Raw genomic sequence first — 18,260 nt, 5'->3', positions numbered from 1 at the left:
TAATTCTGTCTTTGAAATAGACAGTAGAATAGATAGAAGTAGATTTTTACTGCAAGTTGTATAATTTGAAGATTTTTGGGTTTCTGAATAAAATTAGAGTGCAAGGAATAATAGTTTTAATTGGTTGTTCAGCAAACAGTACTTCTGCTATATGTTAATTCTGAAATAAACGTTGGTTTTATTAAATTATGCTAAACATCTGTAAAAAGGTAATACACATTCTATTTTGGCCTAGTTCATAGCTGTGAGTAATAGTGATTGCAGTACAGTCCCTTACTTTTGTTAGTTTACTTGCATCAGTAATTTCTGAATTGATCTTAAAGAATTTAAAAATACTAAATAACAGTGCATTGAAACATTATTTTGATAAGCTGTTTTGAGTACTGTTTGTTACTATGAGTTGTGTTGTGTTTGAGCACTAAAATGCTTTGTTGCTAGGTGCTGAATAACACTCAAGAACTGGTAATAAAGAATTTTTGCTGTCTTTATATGTGGACTTGATTGTCTTGTAGGCTCAGTGTCAGAATCTTGCAGTGTAAGGAAAAAATTCTTTGTTCAGGCTGAACTGTTCTATTTAAATTATCATTTTCTGCAGGAGGTATTTGCATGCTCCTCTCATCTTGTGACCGCACACTAATTCCCAAAGTTTGGGATGACTTTTTTTTTTTTTTTTACCCTTCTAAGTGTGAAATAAGATGACAGGACAGAGAAACAAAAACAAAGTCCTCGTCTGGATGGATGAGGTTGCTTGGTTTGTTCTCATAAATGCTCCCTGCTCTCTAAACACAGGACTGGCAGGGATTCTGTTCTCTTTCTGTCTCTCTCTGGCCAATGACAGCACACTTAGGACTTGCACCTCCTCATGTGAGACAGCTGCTCTCTCTTTTGACACAGTTAAGGTCACACACTGGGTCTCAGTACAGAGCAGGGAGTCACCTGGGAGTTCTGGTTTTGTCCAGTCGTCCACCAGCAACGGTGGTCCTTTCAGACTACCAGCAACTTTTGATAGCATTGTCATCTTTTGACAGAGAACTGTATGAAAACCAGGTTCAGTGTCCCTGAATTTTTTAGTTTTATTTTATTTTGGCAGATCATCCTTATTTCCTAAAGCATCTTGTTCTCATTTCTGCCTTCATGACAGTAAAAATTCTTTGTACGTGGTGGATAGTCTGGCTTGCATAGAATTCTTACATGTTGTATTTTTTGCTGCCTATAATTAAATATTTTTAATATGTCAGTTAGCTTCCTGTTAACATTATTGAAACATAAGTTGGGGTGTTAGTGTAGACTTGGTTGTCTCTATGTGGGGGGTATGGCATCCCCATGAGAAGAAATCCAGGTTTCTTTCGAAATAATACATTTCACTTGAGAGTATTCCTCACTGAGTAGTGCATGCCCAAACCAACATTTTTTAATGATCACAAGTTAGTGCACAGCAGAGATTTATTGTCCTTCCATTTTTAGTGTGTGTTGGTATCCGCTGATCATGGGCCTTGGCCACTTTTCACAAATAGCTTTAACTTGTTATAAGGAGGTTGCTATGGATTTCAAGTTCTCCTTTCCAAGAAGTACTCTGTGCTATCATAAACAGCTGGGGAAAAAAATCCCACTCAGTTTCCTTTTCAGTTCTACTATCTTCAACTGTAAGTCAAAAAATGCAGTAGGAAGCTCATAAGAATTCTTCAAATAGTATCTATCTATCATAATCTTTTTGTACTTCTGAACAGTTTATTTAAAATTCATCCTTCTTCAGTCTTTTAAAAGGCTTTAGTATAAATATTTGTAGCCACAACTACTTAGATTGCAGTAGTGCCTAAAATTACCTCAGTTCATTTAAAACACGGGGGAAGAAAACTCTTCTCTGAAAAGAGAAGCCTGGGAAGCAGGACTTCACAGTGTACCACATTACTCTAGTTTTTAAATAGATGGAATTAGACTCGTGCTCTCTAAATTATGTCAGTTTTATAGTGTGGTTTAGGAGGATCCAGAGCAAGGAAAGGGGGAAGGTAGACTAGAAGAGGAACTTGTGGAAAATCTTAAATCCCCCTCTCTCCCTCTCTGTCTCCTACCCTCCATTTTTCAGATTTCTCTTTGTCACCTCAAGGCAGTGACTACAGGATTTATACACGTTTTAAACTGTGTACTACATGTATTAACCTGAGAAGTGCTACCTTTAAAGCTGCAATGTAAAGCCTTTTTGGTTTTTTATCATAGAAATCATCATTGAATCCTACAGGAGCACAGATTATGATCTATCTCAATTTTTTCCTAGTATCAGTTGCAAAGCAAAAAGTCTCATATGAGTACATTTCACACACTGTTGTCTACCCACAGATGTTTGCAGTGGGCTCCTCACACGTATAGACAAACATGCACATTTGTGTAGCCCTTTTCACCTTGATGTTTTAAAAGGAAAATTCATTACCTTCTTAAAATCAGACTTTGAAATTATATAGTTACATGGCTGATACACAGCTGAAACAGAGACAGATTTTACTGTCCAGCCTCTTGAATTAGATTTGAGGAAGGAAACACCTCTCAGCTTAAATTAAATCGCAGAATGGCCAGAAATCCATAAGGAGTTAATGCCATTTGATTGCTCTTGAAATGAGAATAGCACCCAAGCAGGAGGTTTGGTTAGTGCACAGAGCTTGTGGTGTTTATCAGCAAAGGTTGGAGTTTAAACCACCAAAGGGAGAAAGAAGATTTGAGACATTTTAATAGGGGGAAACAACAAGCTCTCAAGACAAATTGCTTGTTGCTCCCACTGCAAGGCTGGGAGAAGGCACATTCCTGCTTGCTGCAGCATGGAGAATCATTGATTTTGAATCCATGGTGCTTGAAGCTCATCTCCAAAATTGTTTCTGGAGTTGGTGATGTTGAGCTGCCAGGCTGCATGTGTTATGACATCCTTGTTTAGGGGTGTTCTAAAGCCTTACCCTGGCCTGTCTGTCTCCCTGGTATGTGCAGCAGCTCCAGAAGCACTTACATTTCCAAGGCTGTGTCTGTCCTGTCAGCACCAAGGAGCGACACGTGCCTTTTTTCCTGCTCAGACCACTTCCCCTGGAGCACGTCAGCTCTCCTGAGTGCACAAAGGCGCCAGCCCTTTTCCTTCTTTGGGTTTCAAGTCCAGAGGCACAGGCTAAATCCAGCCTGCCAGGCACGTGCCACGTGCTGGGAATGAGAGCATATATCCTGCCCTGCATGGTCAGAGGCAGTGTCAGGATGATGTGACCACCAAGTTTCCAGACTGCAGCTGTTTGAGGCTTCTGGAGGAAGTGCTCAGTGACAAGTGCAGGTGGCAGCCCCTCAGTACCCTGAGAGTGGCACTTTTTGTGCAGGGCATAAACTCCAGCCAGTCTGTTTCTCTGTTACTGCCCAGCACATGTCATGGTTTAACCCCAGCTGACATCTAAGTACCACACAGCCCCTCAATGCCTCTCCAGCAAGTGGGATGGGGATAAGAATTTGAAAAGAAAAAAAAAAAAATTAAACAAACAAACAAAATCCAGAAGTCCGTGGGTTGAGACAAGAACACTTCAATAATTGAAACAGAGTAAAATATGCTAATAATACTAATGATAACAAAACTAGTAATAGTAATGAAGAGAGAGAAAAAAATAAAATCCAAGAGAAACAAGTGATGCACAGTACAATTGCTCACCACCTGCTGAAGGACAACCAACGTCCCCCTGAAGAGTGATCAGCAGCTCCCACCCAGTTATCACCAGTTTAAATACTGGGCATCATGTTCTATAGCATACAACATCCCTTTGGCCAGTTCAGGTCAGCTGTCCCAGCCATGCTTCCTCCCAGCTTCTTGTATCCCTCTTCACTTGGCAGAGCATGAGAAGTCCTTGACTTGGGTTAAGCACTGCTCAGCAACAACCAAAACATCAGTGTGTTATCAACATTATTCTCATACTCAATTCAAAACTCAGCACTACAGCAGCTACTAAGAAGAAAAATTAACTTTATCCCAGCCGAAGCCAGAGCAACCTGACTGTTTTACAGTGTTCAGATAGAAGAGGGGATGTGAATCAATAGTAAACAAAAATAAATAAATATAAATTCTAAAAAACTACAAAACTCTTTGAAAGTATGTTGAGGAAAGCAGCACCTAATTGATGCCAAGATTTTCCCCATGTTCACTTTTCTGTCTGTGAAACTGAAGTATTTTTATGGGTTTCACTAATTCTAAAGGTGGTCTTAGTATTAGAACTATTTTTCCAACTAGTAAGTCACTTGTTTCTATCTTAATTTCATTCTTCACATTGCAATTATAGAAAATAATTAATTTCTTTTTTTGTTTCCAATCTGATTTTTATCTTCTCAGGTTTGGTAAATTTGAAATTACCGTAGTCACTTGTTCCTTTAAACTTAAGAAGTGCTTATCTGACAAATCAGCAGCAATCTAAAACAATATTTTTCTGCTCATCATAAATACAATAAATCATGAGCACTCCCTTGCTGGGGGTTTGCAGTTACAAGTCATCACTTTTGATTTGAGACATCAAAAATCTCATGTAAACATTTTACCTCAGCTCTGTGGCTGTGGCGTGCTTGGCGCCAGACTGTGAGACCTTTCCTCAGACATTTGTGCTGCACTGTGTCAAACTTGGTGCTCTGGGACCATGCACTGTGAAAGCATTCACAGTGAGTAAGGGTGGCCCAGACTGGTCCCACAGCAGAAAATCCAGGAAAAAATATGAATTGTGTGTGTATGTATTTAGATCTCAAGAAGTGACAGCTGAAAATAGAGTCCAGGGAGAATGAAAAGTGATATACCCCAGTTCTTTTGTACTGTACCTGGTGTTGTTTTCCTGTAGTTTTCACAGGCTGAAGCCAGGAGGCAGCTGAATGGCAGCATTTGTATTTTTTTCAGGACAAGAGATTCAGGCTTTTGTTTATTTCTCTGTAGAAAGTGATACTTCCACAAATGACTGCAGAGAGATGTGCATATCAAGGATATTGAGAGTTTCAGATTGCTTTGATAAGAACAAATAGCCTACAAATCACCAGATAGGAAATGGAACATGGCACATTGTCTTAAACGATCTCTGTTAATAATAGTTTTTGCAAAACACCAACATAAATATCTGGTAGTCATGTTGCAGGGAGGTATTCAATGGTCCTCATTCAGATATTTGAACATAAAAGGTGTTTCATTAGATTGCAGAGTTTAGCAGGATCAGAAATTAAACACATTTTTGAATAGAAGATGTTGGCAGCTTTTTGCAGAATTTTTGTTTGGAATTATTCAGGATTTCTTGGTAGTTTGTTTTTTAAGGCATGAAAAGTCAGAGTTTGACCAGTTTGCTAAACATAATCAGACTCTTACATTTCCTCTACATGTGACTGTAGTATCCAAATTTTCTGTACCCACACATTTCAGATAGAGGTCATAAACTGTGGGTTTCTCACCCGTTTATTTCATAAGAAGATGACAAAGAGCTGAGTTACAGCTCCCTGGCAGATAACACAGCAATCTCTGTGCTATCTCTGTTGTTAGCTCTGCAGTTTCTCCCCCCTCACTGTCTAGTTTGGACACGGCCAATCCCAATGGAAATTCCAGCTTCTCACTCCACTGTCTACTCCAGCACATCTGCTCATACTCCTGTCCCGTCTCCTACCACTTCATTTCTATAGGCACATGCAATCTCTGATATATTTCACTTGAAGTGGGATTAATGTATCACAAAATTAGTTGGAAGGAATCCAAATTTCATTTGGACTGCCATTTTCTAGATTAGTCATAATGGTCAATTATTGTACAGAAGCTAAAGTTTGGATATGAGCTTGATTGTTGTGTGTAATTATTGGCCTGAAAATTGTGATTGTTTAATTTCTGTGGTCTAGAGTTGTACTTCCTTGCTTCTTTTATAATAACCTCTATTAGTGTCCAGCAGTCCTTGAAGACATGAAGATTTTTTTTAAATTATCAAAAGTGAAACACATTGAGCTTCAATCAAAAGTGTTCAACTTGTGACAGTTAAATAACAGGATATCTTCCAAGCACCTGGAAGATATTTGTAAATAGTATAGTGAGAACAATAATTAATGAGTATTAAACATGCTGAACAAAATACTCTTTAGTAGTTAAGTACCACCTTGGATCTCAAGATCTCAAAAGCATCTTATTAGTATACATAAATTAAAATGTCAATAATTTTGCTCCTTTTGAGATAGATAATTGCTACCAAGCTATCAAAAATGGGGTACTTGAAGCTTCTAACTTGCCTAATGGCAGACTAGGAAACAGATGCAACACTGTAATATTTTATTCTAAATATGAGGAAACCAGTGGGTTCTAGAGAAACACTAGATCAACATTTGCCTTCACCTCTGTGAGGAGAGCTACAAAATGTGTCTTTTTTAGATGTAGTCATTGCACACAGCATGTTGAGGTCTCATATGAGACCCCAGGGTGAGACAAATCCAGGCTCATCCCACCAGTGCATGGGGGGAACACAAGAAACCAATGGATTTAAGTTGAAACAAGGCAGACTGAGGCTGGATATGAGAAGGCATTTCTCCACTGGCTGGGCAGCCAAGCAGCAGAGTGGGCTGCCAGAGTCTGTGCATTGTTATTCCTTGCAATTTTTAAGGCCCTGGATCAATCTCTGATTGACCCTGTAGCTGACCCTCTTGAGCAGGAGGTTGGAATGGAGACCTCTGAGGTTGCTTCCAACCTGATTATCATGTGAACCTACAAAACTACATCTGTCAAATGTAATAGTTGCTCCATTAACATCTGGCAACTGTACTAGGCTGTAGTTTAAGTCCTAAAACTGAAAATTCCTACTCCTGTGAGTGGATTTAATGATACCAATAGTCCCAGTGAGGTTGATAGGATTGCTGGAAAGAATAAGGCATTAAAAGATCACGTCACTAGACTGGAAACCACTTTTCTTTTGGTTTTTGTTCAGCGACTGGACACGTCTTCCCTGAAAAGCCTTGCATGTCAAGGAAATTATATGAAAGGCAAAAATATTATTCCTCTGGTAGTTGCGGTTTTACGTGCTAACTTCCTGTCTTTACAAACAGGTTATTCCACTTAATTGCCATGTGAAAAGCCATGATTAACACAGGGAAAATTAATTTACTTTATAATTGAAAGTGGTGTCAAATAAAATGTGCTATGATAGAGAAAAAACAATTTGCTTCTCAGTTTTAGTAACCTTAGATATCAATAGGCTGCAAACCAAACTAAGAATGTGGTCTTTGTTGTAGATGTTGCTATTATTGTTGTTCTTTTAAACCACATGATATCCCTCTGACAAAATTGTTCAAATTTTTCTATGAAACTTCACCCTTTGCCCTTTCAACAGATTTGCAACCAATGTGATGCCCTGTTTCTACAGGGATTTATTTTCATGTATCAGTGTCCCCTCTGTTTTCGCAGGTGGGCAAAAAAATTTATTTGCTTGACAGGGTTATATATGACCTACAGTAAGAAATGTCTAATAAAAAGAAAAGGGGAAATTCAGCACTTAGAAGTTAATTTAATTTGTAGAAATATAATTGAGCACCCTGTTAGGCATTTTCCAGTGAGTTTCCAGTAGAGGACTTGAGCAGCTCTGCATTGCTTCTAAGATGGCTGAACTTTCCTCTTCTTGGCACTACTCAACAAATGAAAAAAAAGAAATTTAGAGTTGCTTTCTCTGTGCAAGGTTTTCATTCCATTAAATCTCTTATCAGGCTGTTTCATGTATAATGAGTTGTGTTTTGAGGAGAATAATTTCTAATTCCAGAGCATGTCAGATTGTAATTGCAAGTTTAGTAAAGAGCTGTTCAGTTCAAAAGCAATGGTTACTGGGAAATATAGACTTACACATGAACAACAGTACCTGTGGAAGAACAGATTTGTCTCAGGAATTCGTGTGTAGCATTTCTTGCCCAGTCCCCTTAGGAACTGTAGACTTAAAAATAATCTGAACAGAGTAATGCACGCTGATTTTCTTTTTGGGAAATACCATTTAAAGAAGGCTAGTGAACATCCAGAATAATTCTTTAAAACTCAAATCTTTGGAAAATAGTATTTTAAATTTCCTCTCTTTGAGATTATTTCCTTAAAAAAGAAATGTCTCTTATAAAACTCAAATCTGGTTGATCTGGGTTTGGCATATGCAGTTGCAGCTTCTTGTCTTCAGCATGTTCCAAATTCCGATATTCTATCTGATTCTGCTTCGTTTTCATAGTACACCTGGAGTCCTCTGTATTTATTAGAACAGGAGGCCAGGACTCCTCATACCTATGCCAATGAATGTTGGCAAAGTGCATATTAGTGGTTTCCTGCATGTGTTTATCAGAGGATGGTGAATTGAGGGTGTTTAGCTACTCGATACGAAACTGTGCCCATGCTGAACAAGAGCTGGTTTACTGTCAACATAAAGTGATAAGACCAAAGTGTAGCATGGATATAAAAAGTTATATATTTTTGGGCATTTACTGTAATTATCACCAATTAACCTTTTTTTATATTAACTTTTTTTCTTTTTTGGTGGTCAGTATCTGTGTATATTTTCATAATACATTACTTCTGTTTTTTTTTTATTTTCAATCTGTTCTTTCTATCACTGATAGGAGGTTGGAATATTTTCTAACATGCCTTCCATTTATAAGCAAAGTTACCTTGCCAGGATCTGAGCCATTGCAAAGTTTATGAAAAATTTTGAACTATGGTTGAATGATAATTTAATATTTGATAATTTACCACTGATAATTTACATTGAAAAATCTAATGTTTTGCATAAATGTTTTGTTTTGAATATTTTAATGAAATTCTGGTTTGGGAGACAAAGAAAAGGGTTAAGAATCTTTTCAAACTAGTTTTAATTGTGGAATAATTTGCATTTACAATTTATTAGTGAGCCTTATGACCTTGACTCAGCAATCCTATACTAAAGAGATTTGTGTGTGACCTAAATGCCTTAGCATATTACTATTTTTTAATGAACTTTCTTTTTTAATAGATATTAGCTTCATAAAAATGCATTCCATTTGTAAATGTTTGGATGCTTTAGAAAGGCTGTAAATGTTACCGTTCCATTTCAGCAGTGTTGCAGATTCATATTTACTGGAGATTTTAAGTTAATTTTGCCAAGAAAAAAATCTTGATGCAGGTGAATAATAATAATAATGTGGGGAAAAAAAAATTACTCAAGGTACACATCAGCTCATTAGAAAGGCTTGGAGTAGAACCCAGACTACCTGGCCAGTATTTCAGTCAGTTACCCATTTTCCTCTACCACCTACTTTTCAGTATGTGACAGAGACTGCTGTTTAAAGATCAAAATATAAAAATGTTGTTCAACATTATAAACCTATTTTTCATATATCAGAATATGTGTTTGCTTTCTAAGGTCCTTACCAAGGATCCATTTTTAATTTTTTTTTTTAATTTTGCTTTATTCTTTGCTTTGTTTCATGTCTGTTCAATTTTATTTATTCCATGTTTTTCTTTTTGTTTTGTTTTTGTTTTTAGTTGTGTCTGGTAAGTTGAAATTTTATTGGCCATCTTCTAGTCATCGTATCACTGTGACGGGAAGTTCTCCTCCCCTTCCCATCCATCCCCTTCCATGTCCTCCAACCACTCAGCTCCCATCTTTTACTTGTTATTGGCAAGACACATCGAACAGAATAAATTCTGCATGAAGTATGGGTAACTTAATGACAAAGAGAAAGGTAATGGGTTGCAAATTTTCTGTCTGTTTTTGTGTGATGTAGCGAGTCAAATCCTAATGTCTCCTTTCTTCAGTGACTGCATGGGTTGAACTTCAAAGTGTGCTAAAAACATTGTGTTTGGTTAAAAGGTTTCTAGGATAGAAGTTGTTCTTTTCTTACAGGTATTTATTATTTTGGCATCTTTTACAGTCTCATCATTACCTACCACATGTATGTGACCCAAGGTGTGAAATCAAACTAAATGATACTAAAAAAAAAAGACAGTGAAAAATCTTCCAGTACAGTGGAATGGAATGGAATGGAATTTAATAATAGTTTCACTTAACCCTGTTTAATTCTTCTAACATTGAAGCTAATAAGATTAGTATTATTTACCTTGATTTCAATAGATTTAGAATTATACATATATGGACAATATGCATATATTTTTAGAGTAGTATCCATACAAATATGCATTTAGAATAATACTTAGAGAAATATGTACCTGTTTATATTTTATAAATTCTACCATGGCTGCTTATAAGACTAAATTCCTCTTCCTTTTTGTGTTAAGTAGTCCCTGAATGGTCATCTTGAGGTACTATAATCACAACCATCCAGCTATTTCTCCAGCGGTCAGAACCATTTTGTTTTCTTAATAGTTGTACCTGTCCTTGAGTTCAAAAAAATCTAAAACCTCATAAATCTTTTGCACTAGCACAGGGTTTAGAAGCCCTCAGTTCCACATTGTGTGGCATTGTTTCAGAGGCTAGTACAGAACCTGCCAAGCCCTAAATTTAACTGTATGCTAAATTTATTCTCCTTACTAGAATCTAGCAGCATAACAAAGGTGCTTCACCCTCATCTCCATTTCCCCCCCTATGCCTCACAACCCCGTGGCAAACCCCCAGCCAGTTCTCTCTCCCTTCCAAATGAAATGTGTTGTCATGTCAAAGTCTTCCCACATCTTCCTCCAAGGTACTGGTTGAACGTTTCAGAGCTAAATGTTTTGAAGTCAGCTAATTACAGTAGGTCAATCTTAGCTTTGCTTTGCATAGTTTCTTATCTAAGGAAATGCTAGGAAAGGTAGCATTTGCATCCAAATATAGACAGTAGTGTTATGCTTCAAAAATTCCTCTCAAAAGCAGGAGAGGCGTAGGAAGAATATATTCTGATATAAGCTCACCAGGGAGTAGACACAAGGCAGGGGGAACAGAAAACTGTAAGAATTGGCCCAGAGGAACACTGAAAGCATTTTTTTTTTTAAAGAAGGACTTAAGTGTTATTGAATTTATTCTAGATAAAGCCACTACCGCTTGATGTTTGCAAAACAAATCTTTGAATTACATATTTTGCACTGTTTTAAAAGGAAAATCTTGTGTAAACATCAATGTTCGCAAGGGAAAAAAAAAAGGAAATGGATATCAAAATAATTTGATTCCTTAAAGTCAGATACAAAACATCCCCTTTATTCTCAATCCAAAGAAGATGGAGAGCATAATTAGTTTTAGGCAGATGATCAGAAAAAATGGAAATTAATAAATAAATGGGTTTTAATTTAATGCACATTTTTCAAGAAGCAAGAGTTAACAGCCTATAGAACATGCTAGATTTTTTTTTCTGTGTTAACATCACCAATGCCATCTATGCTGATTTTTTTTTTTTAATGTGACTGACATGATTTTTTGACATTCTACTTACTACTGGATGAAGGGGTTGTTGAAGTCAGTATAAATCAAACAATGCTGGCAGTATTTATAATGTTAGGCTGAGCAGATGTTTCAAATTTGCCTTCATTTGCATATATATTTTGTTTGAACATGCTCTTGGGTATGTAAATGAGGAAGACATTTAGCTCTGCTGTTCCTTTAAATTCATTCCTTCTCAGTGTGTTTGAACTGGAGATTTTAAGTGGTTATAATTTGAATAGTATTTCTTGGGCTTTTGACTTCAAGATTTTGAGATCATGACTACATCAAAAGTCTCTTATATAAGCACTTAAGGGGTTTTTCTCTCCTCAGCTTTCCTAAGTCAGAGATGATGAGTTTTGTGTGTGTAAGCCTGAATTCATAGTTATTCAGCAGTGTGTCTTGCAGGCCTTAACAAAGTGTGACCTCTGGGCCAGCTGTCCCTCAAAGATTTCTCCATTCTGGTTTGCAGCCCTACTCCTCCTTTAAAAACCAAATTGTAGCAGATTTGTTTGTATTGGTGACTGTTGCTCTGCAAGTTGTCTCATCAGGCTGGTGGGACTCATTTCATTGTACACTGGGTAAGCACTAAAAGCATTTGTTGCACAGTCAGGGGAGGTCCAGACAGAAAAGATGATCTGAATGATGCTGAAGCTGTGGCTGTTAGAGACCAATTTGTGCCTCTCCTTATTAAACAAACTTAACTGTTCTGGTTTATACCATTAAAACTCGGGAGGCAAATTGTTCTTTCAAATCAGCTGATGGCAGTGTGATTGATTTATTTTTGGTGTTTTCCTTTCAGAGCCTCCACAGTTTGTTGTAAAGCCTCGAGACCAGGTGGCTGCACTGGGGAGAACGGTGACTTTCCAGTGTGAAGCAACTGGGAACCCTCAGCCAGCCATCTTCTGGCGGAGAGAAGGGAGTCAGGTGAAACAGCCTTTCTGTCCTCCTTCCTGGCAGTTTCTTCAAGAAATGATTTCACATGAGAGAAAAGTATTTTAATTATTACCTAAAGATGTGGAACACAAGTTTAGAACTTGGAGATGCTGGATGCTTATTCTTTGCTTCTAAGGCATGTGCATGCTAGGTGATGTTAATCTTACCAGAAAAGATCTGTGTTTTGCTGTCTCCTGTTTTCTCCATGAATGTAAAAATAAATCTGTGACTCAACTAGAAACATTCCATGTTTCACTACTCTGATAATCTATTTCACCTAACAGGGAGAACTTTTAAGAAATGGAGAGATGACTTACGCTGAAATTTGGTCAAGCCCCCACACAATTCCAGATTTTCAGAAAGTTTGGCTCTGGGTTTATGGTGCAGCTGTTAGTTTGCCATGTGTTTTTGAGTTTCTGGCAAACTAAACTATTTGCTGCATTGATCTGCATCCCTGCATGGGTAGGACTCTGGTTCTGGGCTGAGGTGAACTACTTTCCAACTCCATCAGTTGACTGACAGATCATACCTGAATAGGTCACTTTTTCTCCCAAGTTCCTTATTTGAATGGGAGGGAAAATTATTTTCATCTTCTTTGTAAAGGATCTTGAAAGCTAGTGGGTGAAACACAATATAGCACAGCAAGAGAATTGCAGTTTTCTTTCAGTCATCTTTTGAAGGAGATATGTGACACAAAGTATTCTTTATTGGAAGGAAAGAAGGAATATGGGATTCTGGTTTTCCTGTGAAAGAAGGAATGAATGGTGCAAGAGTATATGACAGGGTTCTTTGTGTTACAAAACAATAGGGCAGAGAAATTGAGAACACTTGGAGATGGGCTTCTTTACTCCATTCGTAACATTTTTGTCTGAATTCCTAAGTACAACTGGACTGCTGACCAAATTTAGATTATAATTGTCAGTGTGTTATGTTTTTATTTTATAATTTATTTTATTTTATTTTATTTATTTAGCCACATGTTGTCTAGTAAAATGAAAGAGGAGGTCAAGGATAGTGTTTGCTAGTACTGGAGAATATTGTGTCCCATTCCTTTGGACAATTTTTAGAAATGCAAGATGTAGTGAGCCAAAAAAAAAGGGATAAATATACCCTCCATGATCCTAAAGTATTCTTACCCACAAGTTGTTCAGCCAGAGGTAGAAATTCAACCCCTAACTGATTTTTGGTGAACACTATATACTTCATACCCAAACTATCTAAATAGGCATAGGATTTAATTCAGTATTATAAGACTTTTCATAAAACACAAATCTCTATTCAGAGAGACCTACAGAGCATCTCTTTTTTAAAAACTGCTCCATTTGTAGGAAGGCAAATGTTAAACTACAGATAAGTAAACCACCATCTGCATTTAAATGGAAGCAAATTAATGCCCTGGAGCAAATTCTAAAAAAGAACATTGAAGCAAATTACTGAGGTTCACCACAGTTGCCTGCACCATTGTGGTATCTGTACATTTCACATCATCACTAGACTCTGTTACACTTGGTGCAAAGTCCAGTATTCATCTTAGAGAGTGTTAGAGCAATCTCAAAAGTCTTACACAATCCTATGTGCACATCTGCACCTATATTATCATTAAAAAATCCTACAGAAGCTATTCACATTGTGGTATAGACATGCTTAAGACATGAAGAGCAGAATATTTTCTGTATAATATGAAAATATTAATTTGTTTAGCTATATTAAAGTTATGCATGTTGATATTTGAATTTATTTAACCTATTTTTTCCCCACTTTTCTTTCCTGTAAATCTTTTAGAATCTGCTTTTCTCATACCAGCCCCCTCAGTCATCCAGCCGATTTTCAGTTTCCCAGACTGGAGACCTCACCATCACCAATGTCCAGAGATCTGATGTTGGGTACTACATCTGCCAGACTTTAAATGTTGCAGGAAGTATTATAACAAAAGCCTACTTGGAAGTTACAGATGGTAATCATAGATTCATTTTTTCATTTCCAAGTTTTTTATTTTTATTTGAAGACAGCAGTGCAGTGATGTGACACTACTTTGAAATCTGTTTTGCATAAATGTGGATTGCATGTTTCTTTGAACATAAAAATCCTGTTTTGGCCATCTCTGTCAGGGGCTTACAATTCTGGATGATGTGTAACTCTATATTTTCATTTTATACTTGGTAAGTATATTCAGTGTATGGATTTTTGTCAGATATGTTAATTTTTATCTGACTTTTTTTAGTTTCTCCCACTTGATTTAATTTACTTTCAGACTGCTTGCCGCTTGATTCTTTATCCCTTTTATTATGTAGCCATTTGCTTAGCCCTTCATTTACCTGTTTTTTTTTTTTTTCCTGTTTCTTAATATTGTGTTTTAGCTAGGAAAAAAAATATCAACCTGTATGGAGATCAGCAGAATAACAGAAATTATCCATCCCTTTTTAGGAGTAGTTAGGAAGAAATACAGGATGAGAAAGCTACAGGGAGCATGACTACAAGCAATAATGTGAGGCCAGTTTGCCAATTATCAGAAATACTTCTTATTTTTAACATCAGAGATACACAGGGAATATACTAATCTTAGCATTTAAAGAGGAAAAGGGTAAGAGAGAGAATTTGAGAAGAGGGAAGCTGTTGTCTGAGAAGCTTCAATAAAATAGCCCTTTGCCCTATAGAAAACATAGGAATAATAAAGTACTAAAAACAAGCACTGAACCTGTAGTATAAAATTGTTTATCTCCCCCTCTCCCTGGATTGACATAGGAGGAATAGTGCTACATCCCTTTTGGCTCCTCACAAATTGTAAGCCACATTTCCTAATCCTATTTTTTCCATTTTTTCACTGGGGAGAAGGCCATGGCAGGGTGAGAAATAGATTTACAACAGTTTTCTGCTAATGACCTATGCCATCCGAAGTTGGAAATAATTTTAAATGCATTTTCTTCACAATTCTCTGTATTGATCTGATGAGTAGATGCTCATCAGATTTTTTATAATTTCTTGGGACAGTTTTTGGTACTTCTATAAAAGTGAAAGCAGAATATGCTGAATATTTGTAAAGGTATTAGAATACCTTTATGAATGGTTTTCCTAAAGGTAGGAGGAGTTGCCATCAACTTCAGTGGACTTAAATCAGCCATGAATTTCAGTGTCATTAGATTTCTCCTATAAAGCACAGATCAGTCAACTCCTTACTTTTGCCAACTGCAAAGTTCTTTACAAACTTGTCAAAGTCAAATGCAAATTATAAGTAGGCTTATTTTGTCTGTCTCTGCAGAGAAGGATTTTAATGGCCTTAAGTGTGTAGCAACAGGTTGGGACAAGAACTAAAGGATAAATAATGCAGTTGAAAACAGAGTGTCATTCGAACATGCAAATGAAATTATGGGAGATGGAATTTAGCCAAAGAAAACAGTGCTAACATCCTGTCTGTTGTTATGAAAAGTAATTTAGAAATAGCTAATGTTCACAGATTATCAGAACTTCAGGTTTATATTTCAGCTACCAAACCAGTTTTTAAGTTGCGTGAGCCCCATGCCACTGCTGAACAGATTTATGACATTTAAAATTATGGCTAAAGCAGATCCCCGAAATACAAGATAACTTTTACCTCTTTTTTGGGTAATGGAATACTACCATTCTTTTTTTTTTTTTTTTAGTGAATACTGAGACTGGTTTATATTTTTCTGTGCAGTATAATTAAATAACCCATCAATAGCACCTAATTTCCATTGTGTGAAAGATGTATTAAAATTGACATAGACAATGTGTTTGCTTTACCCTACTGCTGGGCAGCTCACAATTATGACACAGCACCAAGATGAGTTAGTGGCACACAAAAAATGGTTATTTAAGCAGGAGGTGTTTGTGAGGTTACCCCCTGATTGCCTACCTCCTTTTTCTCTGTCTTTAAATGCTGAAAGTATGAGGTATGTTACCCAGGCCTGGTAGTGGTGAAAGATGGAAAAGGTGAAATCTCTGCCTTGCCAAAGGATCTGGGAAGTCCTTTCTTTTTCCATTATCACTTCATAAAGACATTGGACTTGGAGAATGCCTGGAGGATAGCAGTGTGTAATATGCAGTCCTTTCTCTGTTCTGAAAATACTGCGTTGTGTATCATTTTAAACATCCCTAGCTGTGCATCATTATAATGCACCCTGCCCTGAATAATGCATGCCTCCAACTTTAATTACTTCTTTAATTATTTTTAGTTTGTTTCAAAGCCTCAAGCAACTGCTGTTGCTTAGATGATTTGAAAATTGCTTCCAGTTGCAGAAAGGTCTTTCCTGTTGTTTCTCCTGGCAGTGATTGCAGACCGGCCGCCCCCTGTCATTCGGCAGGGTCCTGTGAATCAGACTGTAGCTGTGGATGGTACTTTAGTACTGAACTGTGTGGCCACAGGCACTTTAATGCCCACTATCCTCTGGAAAAAGGATGGCATCCTCATTTCCACCCAAGACTCTCGCATCAAGCAGCTGGAGACAGGAGCACTGCAGATCAGATATGCCAAGGTAGCCTGAACTGGCAAATGGGTTTTCTTGTTTTGTTCCATTTTATGCTTTCACCTCCAGGCATTTTTGATGTAGTGAACCCTATGCTTAGTATTAATGAAAAGTTACATAAATGTACTAAAATATTTGATACTTCATGTTTTCAGATAGTACATTCTTTATGCTTAACACCTGCCTAGGGCACATTATTTTTGTAACGAAAAATGCTGTAAAGAGGTATTAATTAAGGGGATTATTTGGTGTTTTAAAACATGAAGGGGAATGTATTTTAGTAAGACAAATCATTACATTATTTGGGCTTTAGCACTAATAGATTAAAATGATCTAATTAATTCAAATGTTTATAAAGAAAACCTTTGTTTAGCATATTCAGTAATAGAACCACGTACACAGCTTTTTCATAGGAGCTTTTAGTGTTTAAACATGCTCACTCATCAGTGTAACATAGCTTAAAATGGTTAACCTGTCAAATACCTGACTTCCTCAGAGACTTATAGTACCTGGCCAGTATTGCTGCTGGTCATGCATTGCACATTTTAAAATGTTCTAAAATGTGAAGTTGTAGCATACTAGATATTCTCTGCTATCTTTTCTGTGGTTTGAAATTAAGTTTTTTTTTTATTTTATTTTTTAGATTAGGCTGAATACATCACTTTACCGTATTCCCTAGAGTTGCCCTGCTGCCAATTACAAGTTAGACTGGCTTAGAGCTTGAATCTCTGATTTTTGATCACTTCCATTCAGTTCATCTGCTGAGGCTGGGACCTGAGGAGGATAGCATTTCTTTTTTGGGAAAAAAAAAAAAGAAACACTTTGAAATGTGATTAAGTCACATATGGGCAAATAATCCAACATTGAGAACGGGATGAGGATAGCATATGGAGATTCTTTTTTGGGTCTGCTGTAGAGTGAAATTTATACTAACACAGGGAGCCCCATATGTACCCTGTGCAATATTTAAGCTTTGCTTTAAGGATGACATGTTCTCCAGTGCTCCAATCCTGATAAATCCCCGGGCATTATTTATGTAGAAGGTTGACAGTTGCATGGGGTCTTGTCATCTGAATTCCTTCTCAATTTATTTGTTAGGACCTCTGCAGAGTAAGGAATAAATGCTACAGGAAATGGCCTTCAGTTTGCTCATTACAGAATAGTTAACATTAAATTAAAATCTGCATTTCTGATTCTTTTGTGACTGCTCAGAAATAAATACCTATTTTTGTTTTGTCAAAATCGTAACTTCTAATGGAAGGAGTTTCTTCTGCAAAGTTTTTGCAGGCTAATACATTTATCCATATTCATGGGGGAACGTAGAGAGCTGTAATTACTTTTCTAGCCCACTGAGTGCCTGATTGTTTCAAATATTTATTCTTCTTTTCTCCCATTCAGCTGGGCGACACGGGCCGGTACACCTGCATTGCCTCAACCCCGAGTGGCGAAGCGACGTGGAGCGCATTCATAGAGGTCCAAGGTAACTCCA

The 18,260-nt window shown here is 37.1% G+C and overlaps 1 protein-coding gene across 3 annotated transcripts in view; it reads left to right on the top strand.

Moving 5' to 3' along the window:
* The window catches only part of ROBO1 (roundabout guidance receptor 1), a 292,886-nt gene that overhangs the window by 218,157 nt on the left and 56,469 nt on the right, over positions 1-18,260 (top strand). For all 3 annotated transcript variants that reach the window (XM_053969867.1, XM_053969868.1, XM_053969866.1), the window contains exons 7-10: positions 12,157-12,281; positions 14,073-14,244; positions 16,575-16,780; positions 18,170-18,251. In XM_053969867.1, the coding sequence (XP_053825842.1) occupies positions 12,157-12,281; positions 14,073-14,244; positions 16,575-16,780; positions 18,170-18,251 (585 nt within the window). The remainder of the gene's footprint in view (positions 1-12,156; positions 12,282-14,072; positions 14,245-16,574; positions 16,781-18,169; positions 18,252-18,260) is intronic.

Source organism: Vidua macroura, chromosome 2 (genome assembly GCF_024509145.1).
Source record: "Vidua macroura isolate BioBank_ID:100142 chromosome 2, ASM2450914v1, whole genome shotgun sequence".
In the NCBI taxonomy this organism is placed as follows: Eukaryota; Metazoa; Chordata; class Aves; order Passeriformes; family Viduidae; genus Vidua; species Vidua macroura.
This window is presented reverse-complemented; position numbering and strand designations above follow the sequence as displayed.